Source organism: Chionomys nivalis, chromosome 12 (genome assembly GCF_950005125.1).
Source record: "Chionomys nivalis chromosome 12, mChiNiv1.1, whole genome shotgun sequence".
Classification (NCBI taxonomy): Eukaryota; Metazoa; Chordata; class Mammalia; order Rodentia; family Cricetidae; genus Chionomys; species Chionomys nivalis.
This window is the reverse complement of record NC_080097.1, coordinates 31124957-31144296: the sequence shown is the minus strand read 5'-3', so window position 1 is coordinate 31144296 and position 19340 is coordinate 31124957. Positions and strand designations below refer to the sequence as shown.

The 19340-nt window shown below is 34.9% G+C and overlaps 1 protein-coding gene across 3 annotated transcripts in view; it reads left to right on the top strand.

Moving 5' to 3' along the window:
* The window catches only part of Pcdh17 (protocadherin 17), a 90524-nt gene extending 71923 nt beyond the window's left edge, over positions 1-18601 (top strand). For 2 of the 3 annotated variants that reach the window (XM_057786087.1, XM_057786085.1), the window contains exons 4-5: positions 2707-2790; positions 16216-18601. In XM_057786087.1, the coding sequence (XP_057642070.1) occupies positions 2707-2790; positions 16216-16898 (767 nt within the window). In that variant the 3' untranslated portion in view covers positions 16899-18601. The remainder of the gene's footprint in view (positions 1-2706; positions 2791-16215) is intronic. The other variant, XM_057786086.1, reaches the window with a different exon arrangement.
* Positions 18602-19340: the final 739 nt, after the last annotated feature.

Here is a 19340-nt window from a genome sequence, read left to right as displayed (position 1 = left end):
ATTTATCTGTAATTCAAGGAACTTTTAGAGTTCAAAAAAAAAAAAGATTAATTCTCTGGATGCTTCCCAAGTTTTGTAGTCAGCAGCATATATTCTTAACTCTGGCCATAAGGAATTAGGACTCATTGCATGGAAAACAACAATGAAAGCAACTTTATTTTTTTTATTTTATTTTATTTTATTTTATTTTATTTTATTTTTGTTTTTTTGAGACAAGGTTTCTCTGTGGCTTTGGAACCTGTCCTGGAACTAGCTCTGTAGACCAGGCTGGTCTCGAACTCACAGAGATCCGCCTGCCTCTGCCTCCCGAGTGCTGGGATTAAAGGCGTGCGCCACCATCGCCCGGCATGAAAGCAACTTTAACTTCTCATGATTGTTTTTTTGTTTTGTTTCTTTTTGTTTGTTTGTTTTTGCTTTTGTTTTTGTTTTTCTGAGACAGGGTTTCTCTATAGCTTTGGAGCCTGTCCTGGAAAGTAGCTCTTGTAGACCAGGCTGGTCTCGAATTCACAGAGATCAACCTGCCTCTGCCTCCTGAGTGCTGGGATTAAAGATGTGTACCTGGCTAACTTCTCACATTTTACGTTTGCAGTGGCCAATTTTTCATTTGTCCCTAATTGTTCCGTTCTCCTCTGTCTATATATTTTTCATCTTTGTTTATTTTATGACTGGATGTTTCCTTTTGAATAGGCAGTATTAGTTTGCAAGGGCAGCTGTAGTAATATACTGGTGACTGTGTAGTTTTAAACAACAGTTGGTGAGCTCTCACAGATTCAGAAACAACACACGCAAAATAAAGGATCTAGTTGCACCATGCTCTTGCAGGCAGTCTTCCTTATTTCTTCCTAGTTTCTGGTGGTTATCAGTAATATCAAACCCACTTCTAATGTCTACTGCCAGGGTCCTATTGAGATATTCCTGCTTATCTCTATGTCCCTGCTTTATCTTCATATAACAATTTCTGTATTAGATCAACTGTAATCCAGTATGACTTCATCTCTGGTGATTTCATCCTCAAAGACTCTATTTATAAATAAATTCCTATGTGCTAATACTAGATGGAATTTGGAGGACTTGTTTTGACTCACAGAACACTTATAAACTTACTGAGTTTTTCTAATTAACATCCATCTCTACTTTATATTGCTCTATCTATGCTATTGTGAAACTATACAGTAGTTTGGCTATATCTAAAATGTATTAGATATTGACTGATAAGTTATCAGTTAGAAAAGGAAGTTCTTTTTTGGTTGGTAGGATTGAAATATAAGGAAAGTGAATCATAAACAGAAATGACACTATGTCTAATAAAAATATTAATTAATATTACTAGCTAGACACATTTTTTTTCTGTTTGTGATAAGAACTGATGTCTTTCAAGGATGCTAAAGTGGCCACTGTCATGAGGATACTTCGAGATAGCCTGTGTTCTGCAGGTTCTGTGATGAATATTACATTGACACATGTTCGTGAGGCAGACTTTCTCAGATGTTCCATCTGTTGTTGGAGTTGTGCTTTAAGAGTAGTAAAAATACACAAATTAAAAGGGAAGCTGGCAGGAGATAGAAATATGTGTGGGGCAACAGTGAATAAAATGTTAGAGCTCTTAGTAACTTCTCAGCCTGCATTACCTCCCGGTCTGCATATTCTCATTCCAGGCAAGGGGCTATAAAAGATGTGGAATTTGCCCTGAAACTAAGAAAATGAGATTGTTTAAAAAAAAAAAAATGAAGCTACCTTTGCTCACCAACAGCCATTTACTTTTACTTTTTTGTTGTTGCTGGCAGGACTTTTAGGCAGCAATTAATTCTACTTATTCATTGTACATTTCAGTAATACAAATGCAAAATAAAATGTTCTTTTTTCCTTATTCTAGGGAGTAGGTCAATTATACATGCCCATGATATATCTAAGTCAGAGGCTCATAAAATGAAAAGCAAAAATTTCAAAAGGAAAAAATCGTTGTATTTCTCTAAACTTGTATTGTTACCCTTTTTCACTTTTAACTAAAAGTTACATTCAAAATTTATATATATGTGATTTAACATAAGTATTGTATAGTATTAGAATATATATTTTGGATGAGAACAATATCCATTGCAATATAAAAATGTATATTAGAAGCTATACATAAACGTATTCTTATATATTTCAGAGTACGGATGAATTTATTGATAGATAGCTATTCTAAAACAAATACATTCTTGAGTATTAATTGAGCCTTAAAACGTTAATTATGGATATTATATGATTTGAACTTCAAACAGCCTGCATTGTGGAACTAATAGCAAAATGCAGTGAACAATTTGAACAAGCCTTGGCCTGTGGATGTGTTAGAAAATAGTTTTGGGCTTTAATTTTGGTCATATGCTGGTTTACATCTTCTGTTCACTCAGGTAGAAACCTATTTAGCTCAATGAATGGACGTATCATCATGCTGATAAGGGTTCCATTGACAGAGAGCCTTGCAGTTACTTGGCACTGTTTCCATCACATTTAAATGGAAATCTCCTTTAAAGTAATTTTTCCTGGGATGGCTTCATCTTATGAAACAGGAATTGTCAGTATCCATAGCTTTTTGAAATTGATTATTCTCTGGAATTTAATTTTAAAAAATCAAATTGATAAGGAAGGATTCATGATTCAGTTGGCCCTTTTTGTCCCGCTTGGTCTTTCTATTTGTTAACTAAAAATATTTTATTTTTCAAGCATTCCCGACTTTGCTTTCCTTTGCTATCCTCACCCTACACACCATCACTACTAGACTTCAGTCTGTTGATCCGCTTCCTCCAGGTGAGCAATTTCTTCATCTGCTAGCTTTCTTCTCTGTGGTCCGAATTTTACTTGTTAGATGGTGGCATCCTGTGACTGTGCCTTTGCCATGCAGAAATATGCATTCTTACTTTTTTAAAGGAAAAATAGTAGTGATTTGCTGCTACTTCTACCTCAGCTCTACTAGTATTTCAGGAAGAGTTTTTTGTGTGGAGTCAAAGTGAGAATATAAATAATGCGTGAAATCAGGGTTTCTGTTGCTTTATTATATGTATATGAGTTTAGTGAGCCATTGGCAATGAATTCCTATGTAAAAATCTATCAGTTATACTAATTTTACATTGTGGGCAGTATAGGTTTTGCCAAATGAAAAACTGACGCACTGAACTGGCTTGTGTAGGAAAGCGAGACTTGACTACCACGTACGTTGTGGGTGTAGAGAAAAGTACTTCATAGTCAGTCTGAAAAACTGTTTGCCAGAGAAACTAGTTCCTTGACTTCTTGTGTCTTTATAGACAAACATGTGCTGATCATCTTAGGTAAGATTTCTTTTATTAGACCTATTAGACACTTTTTATTCACTGTTTAAAAATCTTTACACATCACTGTAATATGAATTCCTAGAGGCAAGTCAGAATCCAATTCATATGAATTTTAGTAGCTGGTGGAGCATGACATCACAATCATGTGAAGTGGATGCAATTGGTAAATATATTCTGATCTCTGAGTATGTTCTGGATGTGATACAGATAATCTGAACACAATGAGGTTAGCTATAGCTGGTTTCACTGTGTGGAAGGCCGGAAAGAACATAGGGAGAAGTCTTAGTTCACCATATTATTGGAAAATCTCAGTACTGAATCATTTCAATGTATTTCAGAGACTTGATTGCTTTGAGTACTTTACTGTGTGTATATGAAAAGGCCTAGTCATTGGAGAAGATGCTTATATCGGGCTGTTTGCCATGCTGAAAAAATATATATAAGTATATTCTGGCAAGGTATAAATCACTGTTATATTTATTTGTCTTGCTTTACTTATTCCATAAATAGAGAAAAGGTTGCCTTACTTCCTGTGTGGAAATGAATGGAAATTGGAGCTAAAATGTAATGCTTTAAATGGGTAAAATTTAGTGTGAATTATTATTCTTGTCTCTGATTTGGAGATTTTAAATTAAAATTTAAAACTCAGGTTTGTGTTCACACACATACAGAGTCTATATAAAATCTTCATCTCTCCCTTAAATAATTTCCCTTAAATAGTTCCCTTAAAAGATTGTGATCCATTTTAACCAGTTGAAAAGGAGAGTTTTATTTTTTAATTTACTACAAATTAATTTTAAAGGTAATGTATATGCCAAAATATTCTTAACTTTCAGAATACAAATTTCCCACTTCATTCCCGATGTTTATGTACATTTTTGGCTGGATCTAACATCAACTTTCTGTTGATGCATATCATGTGTGCATATCATATGTGTTATCAGGCACACGGCCACATATTCAAAGACCTATGTGTATTTTGCAAGGCCACTGATGAAATTGAATTTCTGTGATTACTGTGGGCTGTGACTGTGTGCCAGGAAACCCAAAGCTGTAGTTAGGCAGAACAAGCTTTACTTCTATGTCCACTGGTAGTGCTATACTTTTGCCTTTAGGTAAGTTCTTTTCTATACATTTTCATCTGGTATAGGAATTTTATCATGTTTGCAGAAAGTACACACATGTGCCTTATACTTTGTAGTATTTTTGATGATAATTATATGGCAAAGTTAAAGTTATCATTTCAAATATTTTCAGTTTATTGTTGAAAGTATCCAGATAATCAACAGAGTGAATCTTGCAAAGCTCACACATTAACACAAATTATGTAATAATACCACAGTTTAAAATGCAATTACGGAGGCTTACTTAATTTAATCCTTTTCTAACATCTATATGTTTATTTGTATCTATTATTAAAAAGTATCTTACATGACATAATCATTTATCTAATATAATAAAAATAATTAGAATAGAAACGCTTTACAGAAAAAAGTATCTACTATCTTATAAATAAAACATTTATAATTATAAAATGGCAATTCATATTCAAGGGTTTAAGGGTTATGTACTCAACCAGTCAGGTAAAATAAGTTCTGAAGAAAATTGTATCTGGATTCAATATATACATATTTTCTTATCATAATTAACTACATACATTAGAATCACCGTTTACGAAGCATTTACATAGTCTTAGATGTCTGAAGTAACCTAGAGATGATTAAAGTATGTAGGTAGATGTATAAGTTTATTCAGAAATGACCTTATTTTATATAAAAGACTGAGAAATGAGAAATTTGGCTTTCTATAAGGCATGCCAGTCATTCCTATGGATACCAAGCAAGAATTCTATCACTCTTTCTGTTGTATAGGCAATAAGGAAATAAGTAATGTACATAAAATGTTAACTCTAATAATATATCATTTATTATTTAGAAGGTATATGCAAATATATTTCTTTTCAATAATAAAATAAGTTCATTCAGTAAACAAAAGAAATGGGCAGGAAGTCTCTGTCTACCAACTACTTCTGACCTAATATCATTTTCCAGTTTTCAGTAATACTGCAAACACCTAGATTTGTGTCTTTCATGTTCATATACATTTTTATATTCTCAATAAATGAAAACTAAACAATTTATTAGAAAACTACCAGATACAATAGTTAAAATTGTATTCCATTTTGAGGTGAGCCTAGGGATTCCCCCTTGGGACAATTACAGCCTAAAGAATATTCATACCTGAAGCTCATAAAGTAAGGCATGGACGGAATTTAGTTGAGAAGAGACTGCTATTCAAATTTAAGTTGTTATCCCCTTTGAGCAGAAATTTGTGATTCCATCTCTGTGCTCAGGAGGTTTTCATATTCTGACTTTTTGATATTATTTCTAAAATAATTTTTGGCTTTAGTTGAGAGATTGTTGCCATTTTATGACATTGCAAAAAGATGTGCTTAAGGCTGCAGGCAGTATGCTTGTTATTTCCCAGTCTGCTGCCCTTTGTAATACATTGACTAGATATCTCTCTACTAGAGAATGGAGACAGGGAGGGAGGGAGAGGGATTAGCAACGCTAACATGGAGAAAATCTTTTCTTGTGCCTAAAGCTTTATGACAGCATGGTATGAGGCATTTTCAACACTGAGTAGTTAAAATGACTTGCCCTTTTGGTGAGTACCTGTGAAGGAAAAAATTAATATAAAACAAAAACAACAACAACAACCCCAGCTACTTGTGATCAGTTTGGGAAGCAAAACAGATCATTCTTTCTTAAGATTGAACATGCAGTTTTAGAGAAATAAAAATTCAAGTCCTACATGACTGAATTAATGAAGAACATCCTAATGAATTCTCCCTGTGAGGTCAATATGAATTTGTTTTTTAAAATTAGATTTAGATTACAAGTCTGAAGCTTAAATATGTTCTCATGTCGTTTTGAATTTGTTTTCCTAGTAGTATTGCTCAGGGGAAATATGTTTCCCTTTAATCATTTCTTCTTTGTTCTGGATGTGGTTGATTATCAATTAAATAAGAAGTGCTCTCTTAGATAAGGACGTGTTTAAAACCCCATTGCAGATAATTTCTGATGTGTGGCCTGCATTTCATATGGAATTGTCGGGAACCTTTGGCCCTTGATTGGTTACACAGCACCGCAGGCTACTGGGCCACAGCTCTCTGCTTTCTGAATTTCCTGACCTATGTTTCTTTGCCTCTTCATCTCTTCAGTGTGTTTTAATGATTCCAGAATATTAAATCTGTTACTAGAAAAATGGCGTGTCCTTGCCAGTAAAATCCATTACAAGAAGCATTTCAGTATATTTACTCTAGAACATGGAAATTGAATCTATTGATTTTGCTTAAATTTTCATTCTTGGGATGACCCAACTGTGCATGGTAAAAACATCTGCTTCCAATAAAACTACAGCATACTTACAAATACTAACAACAAATGATTTCTGGAAAATATTCCAAGAGCACAGAAAGGTTTTGTGACTCTCACCTTCTTGGAGAATTCTTTCAGTATTTTTTGATTTTAGTGGTAGTGGTGATGGTGGTGTCAACTGACTAGTGATAAGTGACTTGTTTTTATGAAGTGAAGTTGAAATTGTTGGGATTCAAACTTCCAGTATCTCTCTCTGAATTAAGCTTTAGAAACTATCCAGTTTAACACTCTCTTAGAAAGATTTTCTTTAAGACAATGATAATGAAAGTATATATTTCTCATGATCTACATATGTTGTGAGAGTTAACATGTACATGGAAGTATATCCATAGAGCACACTTCATTTTTCTTTTTATCCTTAGTAGAGATGAATTATTATTACAGGAACAGTTTCTGTTATATATATTTTGCATATATAAATACATAAGCTAAACAGTTTTGAAAATACTGATGTAAGCAGGGCAGCTATCTGTTCATTTGGAATTATACACATCTCATTCAGCGGCTGAAACCATACCTGTCTCTGTCTCTTTTACGATGTCATTGAAAAATAATCTAAGCAATTAAAATCCTTCTTAAAAATCCATCCTCTCCAAGAGCCGTATTCTGTTGAAAGGTGTTGATTGGTTCCTAAGTGACAAGCAGAAGAAGATTAGCTACCTCTGACTTAACTCTTTTTCTAAGGATGCTAAGAGTGACATTGATTCTGTTTACTTGTTCCTAGAAATTGAAAACAAAGACATGCTAGAAATGAGCTGAACAACAGGATTTAAATTGGTAAATAGATGTACTTCCCCAAAGAAATCAGATAGCAGGCATGAGAGAGAGAGACACTAATAAGACTCTCTTCCTTGCTGCTTACAGAGTTTGTCTTAATGGGCATGTTTTTATTGACCTTCCTTACAGGATTACCACTTTGCTAGGAAGATGACTTGAATCTTAAATGTATTCATCCATGTCATCAAAAATGGTGCCATTATCAGAGACAGGGTTAGCTTACAGAGGCAATAAAGGCATAAGAAAAGCATCCTCTGGAGAAAAAAGAATAGTAGCATATTTACACAGTCTCTGGTCTGGAGTTCACACAATTATTTAAGTTGCTAGAATTTAAATTTGTCCTTGTAAACTAAACAGCTTTTGCTAACTATTGCATACAAGAGCATAGGTTTCACACTGCATGCAAATTAGGTTCTTCTGGAAACATCTTAACTCTTTCAAGACCCCACAATTATGAGGACATTAGTTTATAGGTAGATGGCAGTTTTCTGATAGAGTCTCAAATACAAAGTCAGATAAGTACAAACAAAAGAGAAGCTTGTTCCGTTAACACAGCACTGCCACAGAAGGTAGAATAATAAAAAGGCAGGAAGGGAAAAGTGAGAGAGGAAAAAGAAACCTAGACATGATGAAGTGCAAGCCTCCCAGATACTCACCAATTCCCTAATTTAAAATCATTATTTAAATATACATTTTGATTTCAAAAGCATTCTCACAGATTAACAGTTTTTTTCATATGAAATATATTCAGACCTACAAATCTGAGTGAATAATACTGCCAGGTAGAATACCTTTTTATCATTTAAAATTGATATCTTTAGAACTTGGGATTTTTATACAAACATGGTATTTGATTATATTGTGAAAGCTGGTTGATGATGATGGGAAATTAGAGAAAGACAGAAGTTGGAATAGGACAATGGCACACTTAATGAATGATTGCAATCTCTATTAGTTCTATACTGAAAAATAAAAAAACTGCTATTTGACTTTTAAATTGTCTTTAAAATAGAAAAGGTAGAGCAAAAATGTTTGGGAACAGAGTGGCCATGCCTGAGAACAGGTTTGGAACCATGGATCATGGTACTGTTAGAGATAGAAAAATTTAAGAGGCAAGACTTTTGAAACCATTGTGATTTGGATAATATCATTGCTTTAGTGCATCTGAGTATTGTAGGGCCATAAATGGTGTTCAGTATCTTCCCCATTTAAGGGTTCAGGTAATTCAGGAACCTTACAAGACACATGGTCAAATGCTCAATCACCATTGTGTTTGTACATTACCTGCTGTACTAAGTCTATAATCTCATTCAGAATTCTTCTATTTTGTTTCCAGGTGATTACTAATTTTGCCAACACAGTTATTTTATTTTGTTTTATTTGTTGTTATTATTTGTTGATGCAGTATACATTCTTAAACTGATGAAGCTAATCTTTCATAGATCTGTGAAATTTACATTTCTATGTGGTTATTGTTTTTGTTTCCACTTTTTTACCTGGAACACATTCTCCCTAAACTCCATTTCAGTACTATTCATCCTTTGAATTGAAGATCAAATAGCATCTTTTGTATAAATTCCTTCATGGTATTATCCTCTACACCATTCTCCAGATTTCTGTGCCTTGACATTACTATGACATAGTTCAAAAAGTAATTGTTCATGAATCATTTCCTTTATGCAGAATTCAAAGCTACTGCATGCTTTCTTGAAATTTAAGCTCCTTGGGGATGAGTTAAAATGTCACAAACTTGTGAATGTAAAAGTGGTTCATTTGCCACAAACCACTACCTGTTATAATACCTAAACGCAAAGTAGTTGCTTAATGCATTGATACATGATGACTCATTAAGCACAACAATCTTCAAAGAAATTGAAGAAGCCCCCACAGAACCTCTATACTGGAACACTGCAATTGCATTGATTTGCTTTTGATGATTCTGCAAAAGTCCTTTCCTCAAAGCATATGCAAACCTGTATCACTGTACAGTACTAACTCTGAGAGCCAGTTCTCCTAAGGGTGCCTGTTAGGAAAACAGTCCCATTTAGCTGTGCCTTCGCATTCAAGCATCTGCTGGTGCCCCAGGTAATAGCTGTGCCTACCATAACAGGACTAAGGGAGGAGGGCAACTAAATTTTAAATGATAATTTCAGAGAGGTGTGCCATGGGATACACTTATATTTGTGCCATAAATTTCCACCATGTGGTTTAGAATCACATTGTTTTATATACCAAGGACTTCAATATCAAATCTCCTAATATTGTTTCATACTTGTTCCATAACGTAAATTTCAATTCAATTTATCTCAGCTTTTCTTCATCTCTGGGCACTTGCTATGCATTATCAATGTATATTCTAAAAGGGCCACTCTGATAGCCATTTTATTATGTCCAAGAGATCAGAGACACTTAAAACCATCTCGGAACGTGAGCAGATGCATTGAATAGTAAGTGCTACTGCTCAGAACAGCTCCAAATACCCAGCTGTGATTGGATTCACTTGAATGATATAGGCCAGTGGTTTCTGGTGTCTGAACGCATCCATGGCACTACATTTAGAAGCATTGTACAATGCAGGGGCATGCTTAAGGATTGGTACTTCAGTGCTGCCACGGTTTGACTATTTGATGGTATTATAATAACCTCCTCTTCACAATGTGCTCTCTACCTATCTAAAGCAGACAGAATGGCAAATCGCAACTAAAATAAAGTATGGAACCTGATTTGGCCATGTGTTCAAATGAAGTCCGAGGGCTCCTTTCATTGCATTTTTGTTGTGTGAATCACGTTTCTAAATTCTTAACATTGATAGATGATTAGTATAAAATAAGTAAAATAACCAAAAGCATTGTTTTTCATATTAAGGATTTTTTCCCCCATTAAATCACTGCAGTGTGAACAGTTACCTTCCAAAATCAGTATATTGTAACAGGGTATTTTATCTCTTTCATGGAAACTAAACAGCAAGATAACATCTCACCTCCACCTATAAACAATATAGTTCCTTGTGCTCAACTGAGAAATACAAGAAACACAAAGCAGTGGGTGAAAGATTGTCTAGCTAAGTAAGTGACTGGTTTCCCCACATCACGGGTTTCCATTTTCATTCCCCTCTTCCCTTGAATAATAAACACACCATGCTTATTAAAAAGTGACTACAATAAAGCAACTGAGTTGTGTGAGTCCTTGTTAACAAAAACCCTATATCTAATACAGGTGTAATATCAGAACATTTATTTTTTATACTATAAGGGAAAAATAATAGTTTTTGAGGCAACATATCTTTACTTCACATTCTTCAGAATAATATTGAAAGTGAAATCTGTATTCCATTCATAGGCAGGAAGAGTGAAACCAGGTTTATTTTTATCAAATATTCTAGTAAACGGGGTCACATAAGTTATAACTGGAATTAATTTGCATGCATATAAATTGTTAAGATTCCTGTTGTTTGTAATGACTCACATCATCACCACAAACTCTAGGGACTTGTAGATGGCAAAGGAAAGTAAGTGAATAATAGCATAGCCAAAAACAGAAGAAAAAAATACTGTTTCTGCTAGAGAAGTGTCATTTCACAGGATGTTGCAAATCATGCCAACTTTGTAAAAGAAAGCCTGCTTTATTAGGCTTGTTGAACAGTATTCTAACAAGATTCCCAAGTTGGCAGTGATAGTTTTTCTGATATGTAAGAATATATTTGAAGATGCATTTTATTCGAAGAGAAGCATGTACACCTTGCTATGTGCATTTATGTATAAGCTTTAAAGATAGAAAAGGGAATCAGTAGGCTGGTATATGAAGCTATATGTCCTGATTTTCAGTCAAATGCTTATTTTTTTTTTGTCAAGGATACAAGTAGGTGAGAATCTGAAATGCACACTGTGTTTACATTCTATACAACTGATCTGAAGAGTTCCATGCCATCTGGAAATACAGATGAATGCTTATTCCACTCCCCAGACAGCTACTATGTGTCATGGAAGCTTACATTGGTGAAATAAAGCAAATTTGAAATAAAAGGAGTAAAATGTAAATAAAAATGGACTTCCCTTCATAGAGTGATCTGCAAAGAAACAACTCTTATGTTGAGATATTCTAAGAAACACTACCAAAAACTGCTGTAATATAAGAGCACTATTCCTATTTAAAGCTGTTTACAGTCAGAAATAAAGACATCTTGTTGGTAGTCACAAAACACAAAAGAGTGTTAAGTATCTATCCCCACAGCACTGTAGAACATCCTCACTGACACCCTGATTTATAGACGGGTTTCAGAACTTCTGTGTCATGTTTATTATTACATCAGTATATATATATATATATATATGTATATATGTATATATATACATACATACATATGTGTATGTGTATATATATATATATATATACATAATGTGTGTATGTATTTCTTAGTAGATCAGAATGGGAGCTGGAAGTATATGCACACTCTGATGCTGGAAATTCTCTCTGCATGTTTTCTCACATAAAAGAACATGCAAACTTTGGAGGTAGCAAGTAAATGTAAAAGTAAGAGCAGAGAATATTTTGATGTCCTCTACTACTATGCCAAGTGGTAACAGGTTAATTGCTAAGTATTTTTTTCTTAAGTGTGCTGTCTTGTTCTCTAAAGACCAAGAAATAAGTTTAAACTTTATATTTGTGCTAAGTTTCTGACTGATAGCAAGACAGAAAAGACTAATGAGATAGACTCAACAAGAATTAATTTTTTCTGGCTGATGATTGTTCAATAGGTTTCCTCTATAATGGATGAACACACACACACACACAGAAAATCACCTGACAAAGGTGTCTAACAATGACTCACTTTTTTTTGTTGACCCTTGCTTGCTCCAATGTCTTGACTTTTAGTTTTAATGTTCACTGTAGTTGACAACACCTTTCACTGAGCATCAGATTGGCTAAGTATGTCTAAAGATATATTGACATTCCAAGGATAATTCTCAGTATAGAGGCTAAATAATGCTGTCCTTTTCACTAAACTTGATAAAACTTCAATGGTCTAAGTATATGTTACAAAAATATAAAGTAAAAATAGTTAAGTTATTGATCTCATCACTGATTTCCTGCTCTTAAATATACAGAAAAGTTGTTAATTAATATGGTATGTATTGATTATTCTTTACGTTTCTATCTATCTATCTATCTATCTATCTATCTATCTATCTATCTATCTATCTATCTACCAATCTTTCTTTCATTCTTTCTGTCCTTCCTTCCTTCCTTCCTTCCTTCCTTCCTTCCTTCCTTCCTTCCTTCCTTCCTTCCTTCCTTCCTTCCTTCGTTTCTTTTTTCTATTTGACAAGATCTTACTTTGTGGCCCAGGCTAAAAGACTGAAGTGGCTATCCTCCTACCCTCAGCTTCCTGAGTGCTGGTTATAATATATTATACACATACACACACACTTGGAATATATACAGTCCAGAATCCCAATTTAGACTGTCCTAAAATTCAGAATGGTTTACAGGCATCTAGCACTACCTTTAACTAAAAATGAGTCTTAATACCAAGTAAATGAAACTTCTTTCTCATGAGGTGTTTCCTTAAATTAGAATTAGATATGAAAGATATTAGTCTCTGTGACCTATATTCATTATTTGTTAATGTTCAGAATTGTTTTGTTTTGGTTTTGTTTGGTTTAGCTTGTTTGGGTTTTGCAATGCTACAGTTTCTGTCATATGTATTTTTTTTTTAGGGTTCTACAGATTTACTTAAAATGATCACTTTCTTTTAAAGGTTGACCATGTTGTATTGAAGTAAGGATGACAATAAACGTGAATTATTTCTAGGTAATCTCAAATTTGAAGGTAAATTGGATCAGATCAACTCTGTTGTGAGAGCTTTTGCCCAAGGCCTCTCTACTTGACTAACACAAACACCAAATCTATATCAATAAAGGTGACGTGCTTCTCCACACTCTCTAGTTTTTTAGTTGTATTCTTCTACATGTCTTTCCTTGGATTATTCCTTTTAAGACACAGGAAACAAATTGATTCTCTTCTTCTATAACTGTAACGCCAGAGAAGACTTTGCATTATTTCCTTTATCACACACACTTAGCTTATTTATGGAGGAGATTTAAAATACATATGATAAAACATGTGGCCCCTCTCCTCCTAGTAGAAGCAACCATGTTTCAGATGTACACCTTCATAAGAACCATCTTTCTAGTTCTATTCCTCTATCACCCCTCTACTGTTAACTCTCTCCTTTCTTAACTCCTTTCCGTTCTTCCGGACCCACTCATTTTCTCCCTCCTCTATCCTTCTTTTCTATTCATTCTCTCTGTACTTTTGGTTGTTTCAATTTTTCTAATAATTCTTTCTAGCTAATTACTCCATGAATATAAAGATGACTCTTTAATGCCTACCCACTTGACTGTTTACTTCTGTTCTTTCAGGAAGATTCCATTCATAAATTCTTACTTGAACTTTGGCAGTTATAGCTTACTTTATGCTCATAGTTTCTGCTGTTTATACACAAATGCCATTCGATTTTTTCTCACTGTCTGTGAACTGCTGGCGTCAAAATTATGGTATAATCACAATGTGAATAGCTTGTAGTGTATCATAATCAATACTCGAAATTTGCTCCCCTGAATGTGACATAAAGGAGTCAAGTACAAAGCTGTGATGTGCAGCGGTGAAGCACAAACAGTCGTTTTAGGTTGGTGGTTTCAAATTCAGGGTCGATTCATGTTTTCTTAAATCTGCATTAGTCTTTCTCTTTCTCTGACCTTAAATCCATGTTGACTTCATTCAGTGCTGGTTATTTAAAAAGCTGAAATGGAAGTCCAGTCAATATTAAAATATAGAGCCATGTCGGCAAATTTCAAAAAGAGCATATTAGTTGTAAATGATTTTAAGATAAAATGCCTGGCTCTAAAGGATACAAAAGATTAACAAAGTCATGATGGCCATTCAGATTAGGTAATGAAAATATCTGATGCTGAACCATTCAGACATTAAAAATACATTGTAACCTGAACTCTTATTTAAATTCATAATGAGGCTTTCCACAATGTTCTGGAGGTCCAGGTTCTTCTCACGTGGTTCATGTTCTTCTTAGCAGGCTTCCAGTCAGAGATTGTATTCTCTATTGGCTCATGATTCAGACTACTCCTCAAGACTCTTGCCTGGTTTACATAAGAAGTTTAAAAGGGAATACTGCATTTATTCCAAGGAAAATATTTATTTAAAAATGGCAAGTTAAAATAGATGCAAGCAGACTAAATACTTTTTAAAAATTCACAAGTGTAAATTATGCATGGAATGAAATATCACAATATTTTGTCTTGTCAAGGTGTCACTCTGATACTTGGTAAAATAACTATTATTTCACGGCTCAAATTTCTTGTGGTAAAATAGTTGCTGGGTATGTTTGGCTGATTGATAAGACATTCTCTATGGGCTTTAAATATAAAATCAGATGTTTTGTGTGCCTTTGAGATATTACCCTATAAATCATTCTAAATTTGCTGCTTCCTATTTCACATGTATTATTTGTAGACTTCTCTTTTCTTGCAGAAGACACCATTTATTTGTAGGGCTCGTCTAGCATCAATTAAAAGGCAATCCCCAGGGCTGCTAAATGTGTAGGGAATTCTCCTCCCATCACATAGAGGTAAATTGTAAATATCCTCTAATCCTAATAGAAGTCCCTGATCTAAAGTGCATCATCAAACAAAAGGGAAGCAATGACTCACAGAGGAAAGAACAACAGAGAAAACGTCATTCACTGCCATAGGTTAAACATATTGGGGTCAATAGGAAGTTCATAGCTACCCGCACAACAAAGGCATTTTACGTCATGTTTCCTCTTCCGTATCTTTAAAACAGTAATCATTAAATAATGTTTCGTATAAATTCTCCATACCTTTACTGGCAAAAGAGAGAAGTACAACTTCCCACAGAAAACATTATTTCTCAGGGTAGGCAATCACCAAGTGTCTTTATTCCGAACTGCACCTTTTGAGTAAATCCATTTTCACCTACTTACAGCAAAAACAAAACCCGAAAGGAAAGGAAATTGATAACAGGATCCACATGCATATATAATAAAACAAGAAAGTACTCTTTTGACAAGCTTATTCATAACATAGTCTGGTAGAAAAAAAATTCCATTTTCTACTCTCAGTGGGGAAAAACTCAGCTTAGAAAGCAACCCTTTTATCTCGTGACTGTCACCAAAATAACAATTACAAGTAAAATAAGGATGAAATATTTGAAAAGTTGCTTAGCACTTTTTATGGAAATTTGTAATCCCCTCTTTACCTGTTATTTGATTTAACAAATTGATTCCTGACCGGCTTTTTTGAGATTCGCTGTTTCCAGGACAGGTTACATAGAACAAAGACTGAATTCCCCAGGGGATTAGGTTACAGTGATTCCACCGAGAATGATTCTCCAGTGGCCGCCTTTTACTTCTTCCCAGGCTATGGGAATTCGTTAATATCTGGAGAATAGTCTTAAATAAAACCATTGTCTCAACCAGCAGGTTCATGCAACCATCCTGAAATGTTATAATTATTGTTTTCTTTTCCTTTTTAATTAAAAGACCAGAGGTCAAGCAAGCCCACTGAGAGCTGATCACAGCCTCAAGTAGAAATGTCAATGAAACTCTAATGATTGGATTTGTTGTTTTCTTTTCTCTTTTTGTTTTGCAGAACCGGAAGAGTGCATTAATTGCACAGATGAATGCCGAGTGCTTGGTCATTCTGATAGGTGTTGGATGCCACAGTTCCCTGCAGCCAATCAGGCTGAAAACGCAGATTACCGCACAAATCTCTTTGTACCCACAGTTGAAGCTAATGTTGAGACTGAGACTTATGAAACTGTGAACCCCACTGGGAAAAAGACTTTTTGTACATTTGGAAAAGACAAGCGAGAGCACACTATTCTCATTGCCAATGTGAAACCTTATTTAAAAGCCAAACGTGCCCTGAGCCCTCTCCTCCAAGAGGTCCCCTCAGCATCTAACAGCCCGACCAAGGCATGCATTGAGCCTTGCGCCTCCACAAAAGGCTCCCTGGATGGCTGCGAAGCAAAACCGGGGGCTCTAGCCGAAGCAAGCAGTTCCTACCTGCCTACTGACAGTCAGTATCTGTCGCCCAGTAAGCAACCAAGAGACCCTTCCTTCATGGCTTCTGATCAGATGGCAAGAGTCTTTGCGGATGTGCATTCCAGAGCCAGCAGGGATTCCAGCGAGATGGGAGCCGTGCTGGAACAGCTTGATCACTCCAACAGAGATCTGGGCAGAGAGTCCGTGGATGCCGAAGAAGTTGTGAGAGAGATTGACAAGCTCTTGCAGGACTGCCGGGGAAATGACCCTGTCGCTGTGAGAAAGTGAGGGGGGAAAGGGCCTTGGCATTTTCTTGTCTCTTCTGTTGATTTAAACATGATTACCCCCCAAGTGACAACCCATTTTACGGGGGTGGACCAGGAACAGTACTGCTTTAAGGCTTTTAGTGAACATCTGAAGTGCCCACAAGTATGTTCTTTTCACTGCTGTTTCTTTTACAGAAATAACAATGGTTTTGACCAAACATATATTAGGACAGAATTAATGACGCTTAAGGAGAAACGAGAAAAGAGAGAGTGAAGAAAACGGAGGAGAGAGAGAAGACAAAGGAGGATGAGGAGACAAGTTACCTTTTGACAATCTGTTAGGAAGGTATTCAGCGTGAGACTTAAAGTATTTCTGATTGCTCTAAGACTGTCCTCCGAGATGGATGCTGACTTAACTGTTTACCTATAAACCCCACACAAAGCAGGGTCTTATTTGTTATCTGTGGTGGGTTTCTAGCTGATATCACAGGCTTCTACTGAAAGTCCTGAATAGACCTTGCAGTAGTCCAAGCTACACCAAACATTAACACATATTTGTGGTAAACATTTCTGTATAAAGTACCTGCCAAGCATAGAAACACAAAGACCATTTCATATCATTAGTCAGAAAGCAAAAGTATATATATAATAATAATAACAAAACAGAAAAAAAATACAACAACGAAAAAAACCTTGGTCATTTGTAAGACACCTCATGTCGTATAAAAGCTCAATGTAAAAAGATATAGTCCGTGTTGTCCTGAACACATGCAGACCTATTCACTTCATTAAAGAAGAAAATTTGAAGACTTAAAAATGTCTACTTAGCATTTTAGTGTCCAACAAAGATATAAATGATGGTGAATTTGTTTTACATTTGAACATATCTGAATCATGGGCTATTATTAAGTGGTAATATTGAGAGAAAATTAAGATGACTTAAATGTTTAATTCATTTTTGGACACTAAAATAGCTCAGAAAAGTGAAAAAATTAGACATAACTGATCACATGACCATTTAAATGTGCAGATGTAAGAAGATTCAATGTGTTTACATCAAATGACATATTTTTATTGATTTATTGCAGATTCCGTGCATATGAGCCAAATTGTTGAGTGTATAAGAGCTATATTGTGTATTTTATTAAATTAATATATAGTTGTGTTGCAAAAATATTTGGGCTTATATTGTAAATGGCAAGTGTTGCCTCGGTAGCTGTCGAACTCTATGAGTTTTGTTTTTTCCTGCTTCCTTTTCCCCATGGAGCGTGGGAAGCAGTGCCTCAGAGCAAAGTCTCTTGTTTAATGTATAGTCTACCAAGTACTACAGTACATAATTCTGTTCAAAACGTGTTTGAGTGAGCTGATGGAGCTAACTGAAAGGTCCAAAAAAACAAAAAAAATACATCTGTCATTCATAGTTCTGTGCAAGTCCTTGTAGAATCTTTGATTAAAGTCATGTAAAATCACAAGAACAAGAACTACATTTTGTACCAATACCTGAAAATTCTTTACCATGTTTTCAATAACATAAAGCTTCTGCCTATGTAGATATCATAGCATTGATTGGTTCTCAAAAGTATCTTCAGTGGTTCAGGTGTATGTGTACATCATATTACTAAACATGACAAATGTTTTAATGCATGTGTAGTACCAGTACTGGTTACATGCATTGTGTACTGTGTTTTAAGTGGTCTTGGTGTTAACAAAATTTGTTTTTCTTTATCTCTGTGTTATTCTGCCTTCTTTTATTGGTGTCCTTTGAGAACAATACTCTTTATTCCATCACTTGGTTACACCTTTTCTTACAACATTTAGCAAGTTTACAACTTCCTTCCTTCTTAAGCTAAGACAACTCTAATTTCAGGAATTGGGAAAAATAAAATTAGCACTCACAGAAGTAGTAGCAGATGGAGAAATGCCTTGATTGACATTTTCCTTCAGCATTTAAATTTTGTTTTTGGCATTTAACCGCTTCATGGCAAACAGTTTGAGCCCATACCTTGGAAAACGTGGTGCTGAGTTAAATAAAGGCTGTTTGTGCACTGGAGCAGAAAAAAAAAGTGATTATTTACAAACTGGGAGAGAATTTTGTGCCTTCTTTTCTGGCCACCAAGCCAGTGTAGAAACAGCATAAATGTCATAAAATCCTTATACTAAAAACAAAAGAAAAAGTAAAACAAACATTGAACTAAATTCAGTTTTGTAATTAAAAAATATCCGCTGGAACTCTTTCCATCATTTCACGGAAGTTTTAGATAGTACCTCACTCGCAACAATTGCTTTGGGGGTAAAAATGGGTGACTCCCAACAGCCTTATTCTCTTGAGAACCGCACTTGGTTCTTTCTTGGTAACAGCCTTTCCACAGCTCTACTCTTGCTTTCTGTTATCCATACATGTTTAAATTAGACAAGAACGGATCTTGTACGTGCGAAACACAATTGACACCATATTTTGGCCAAT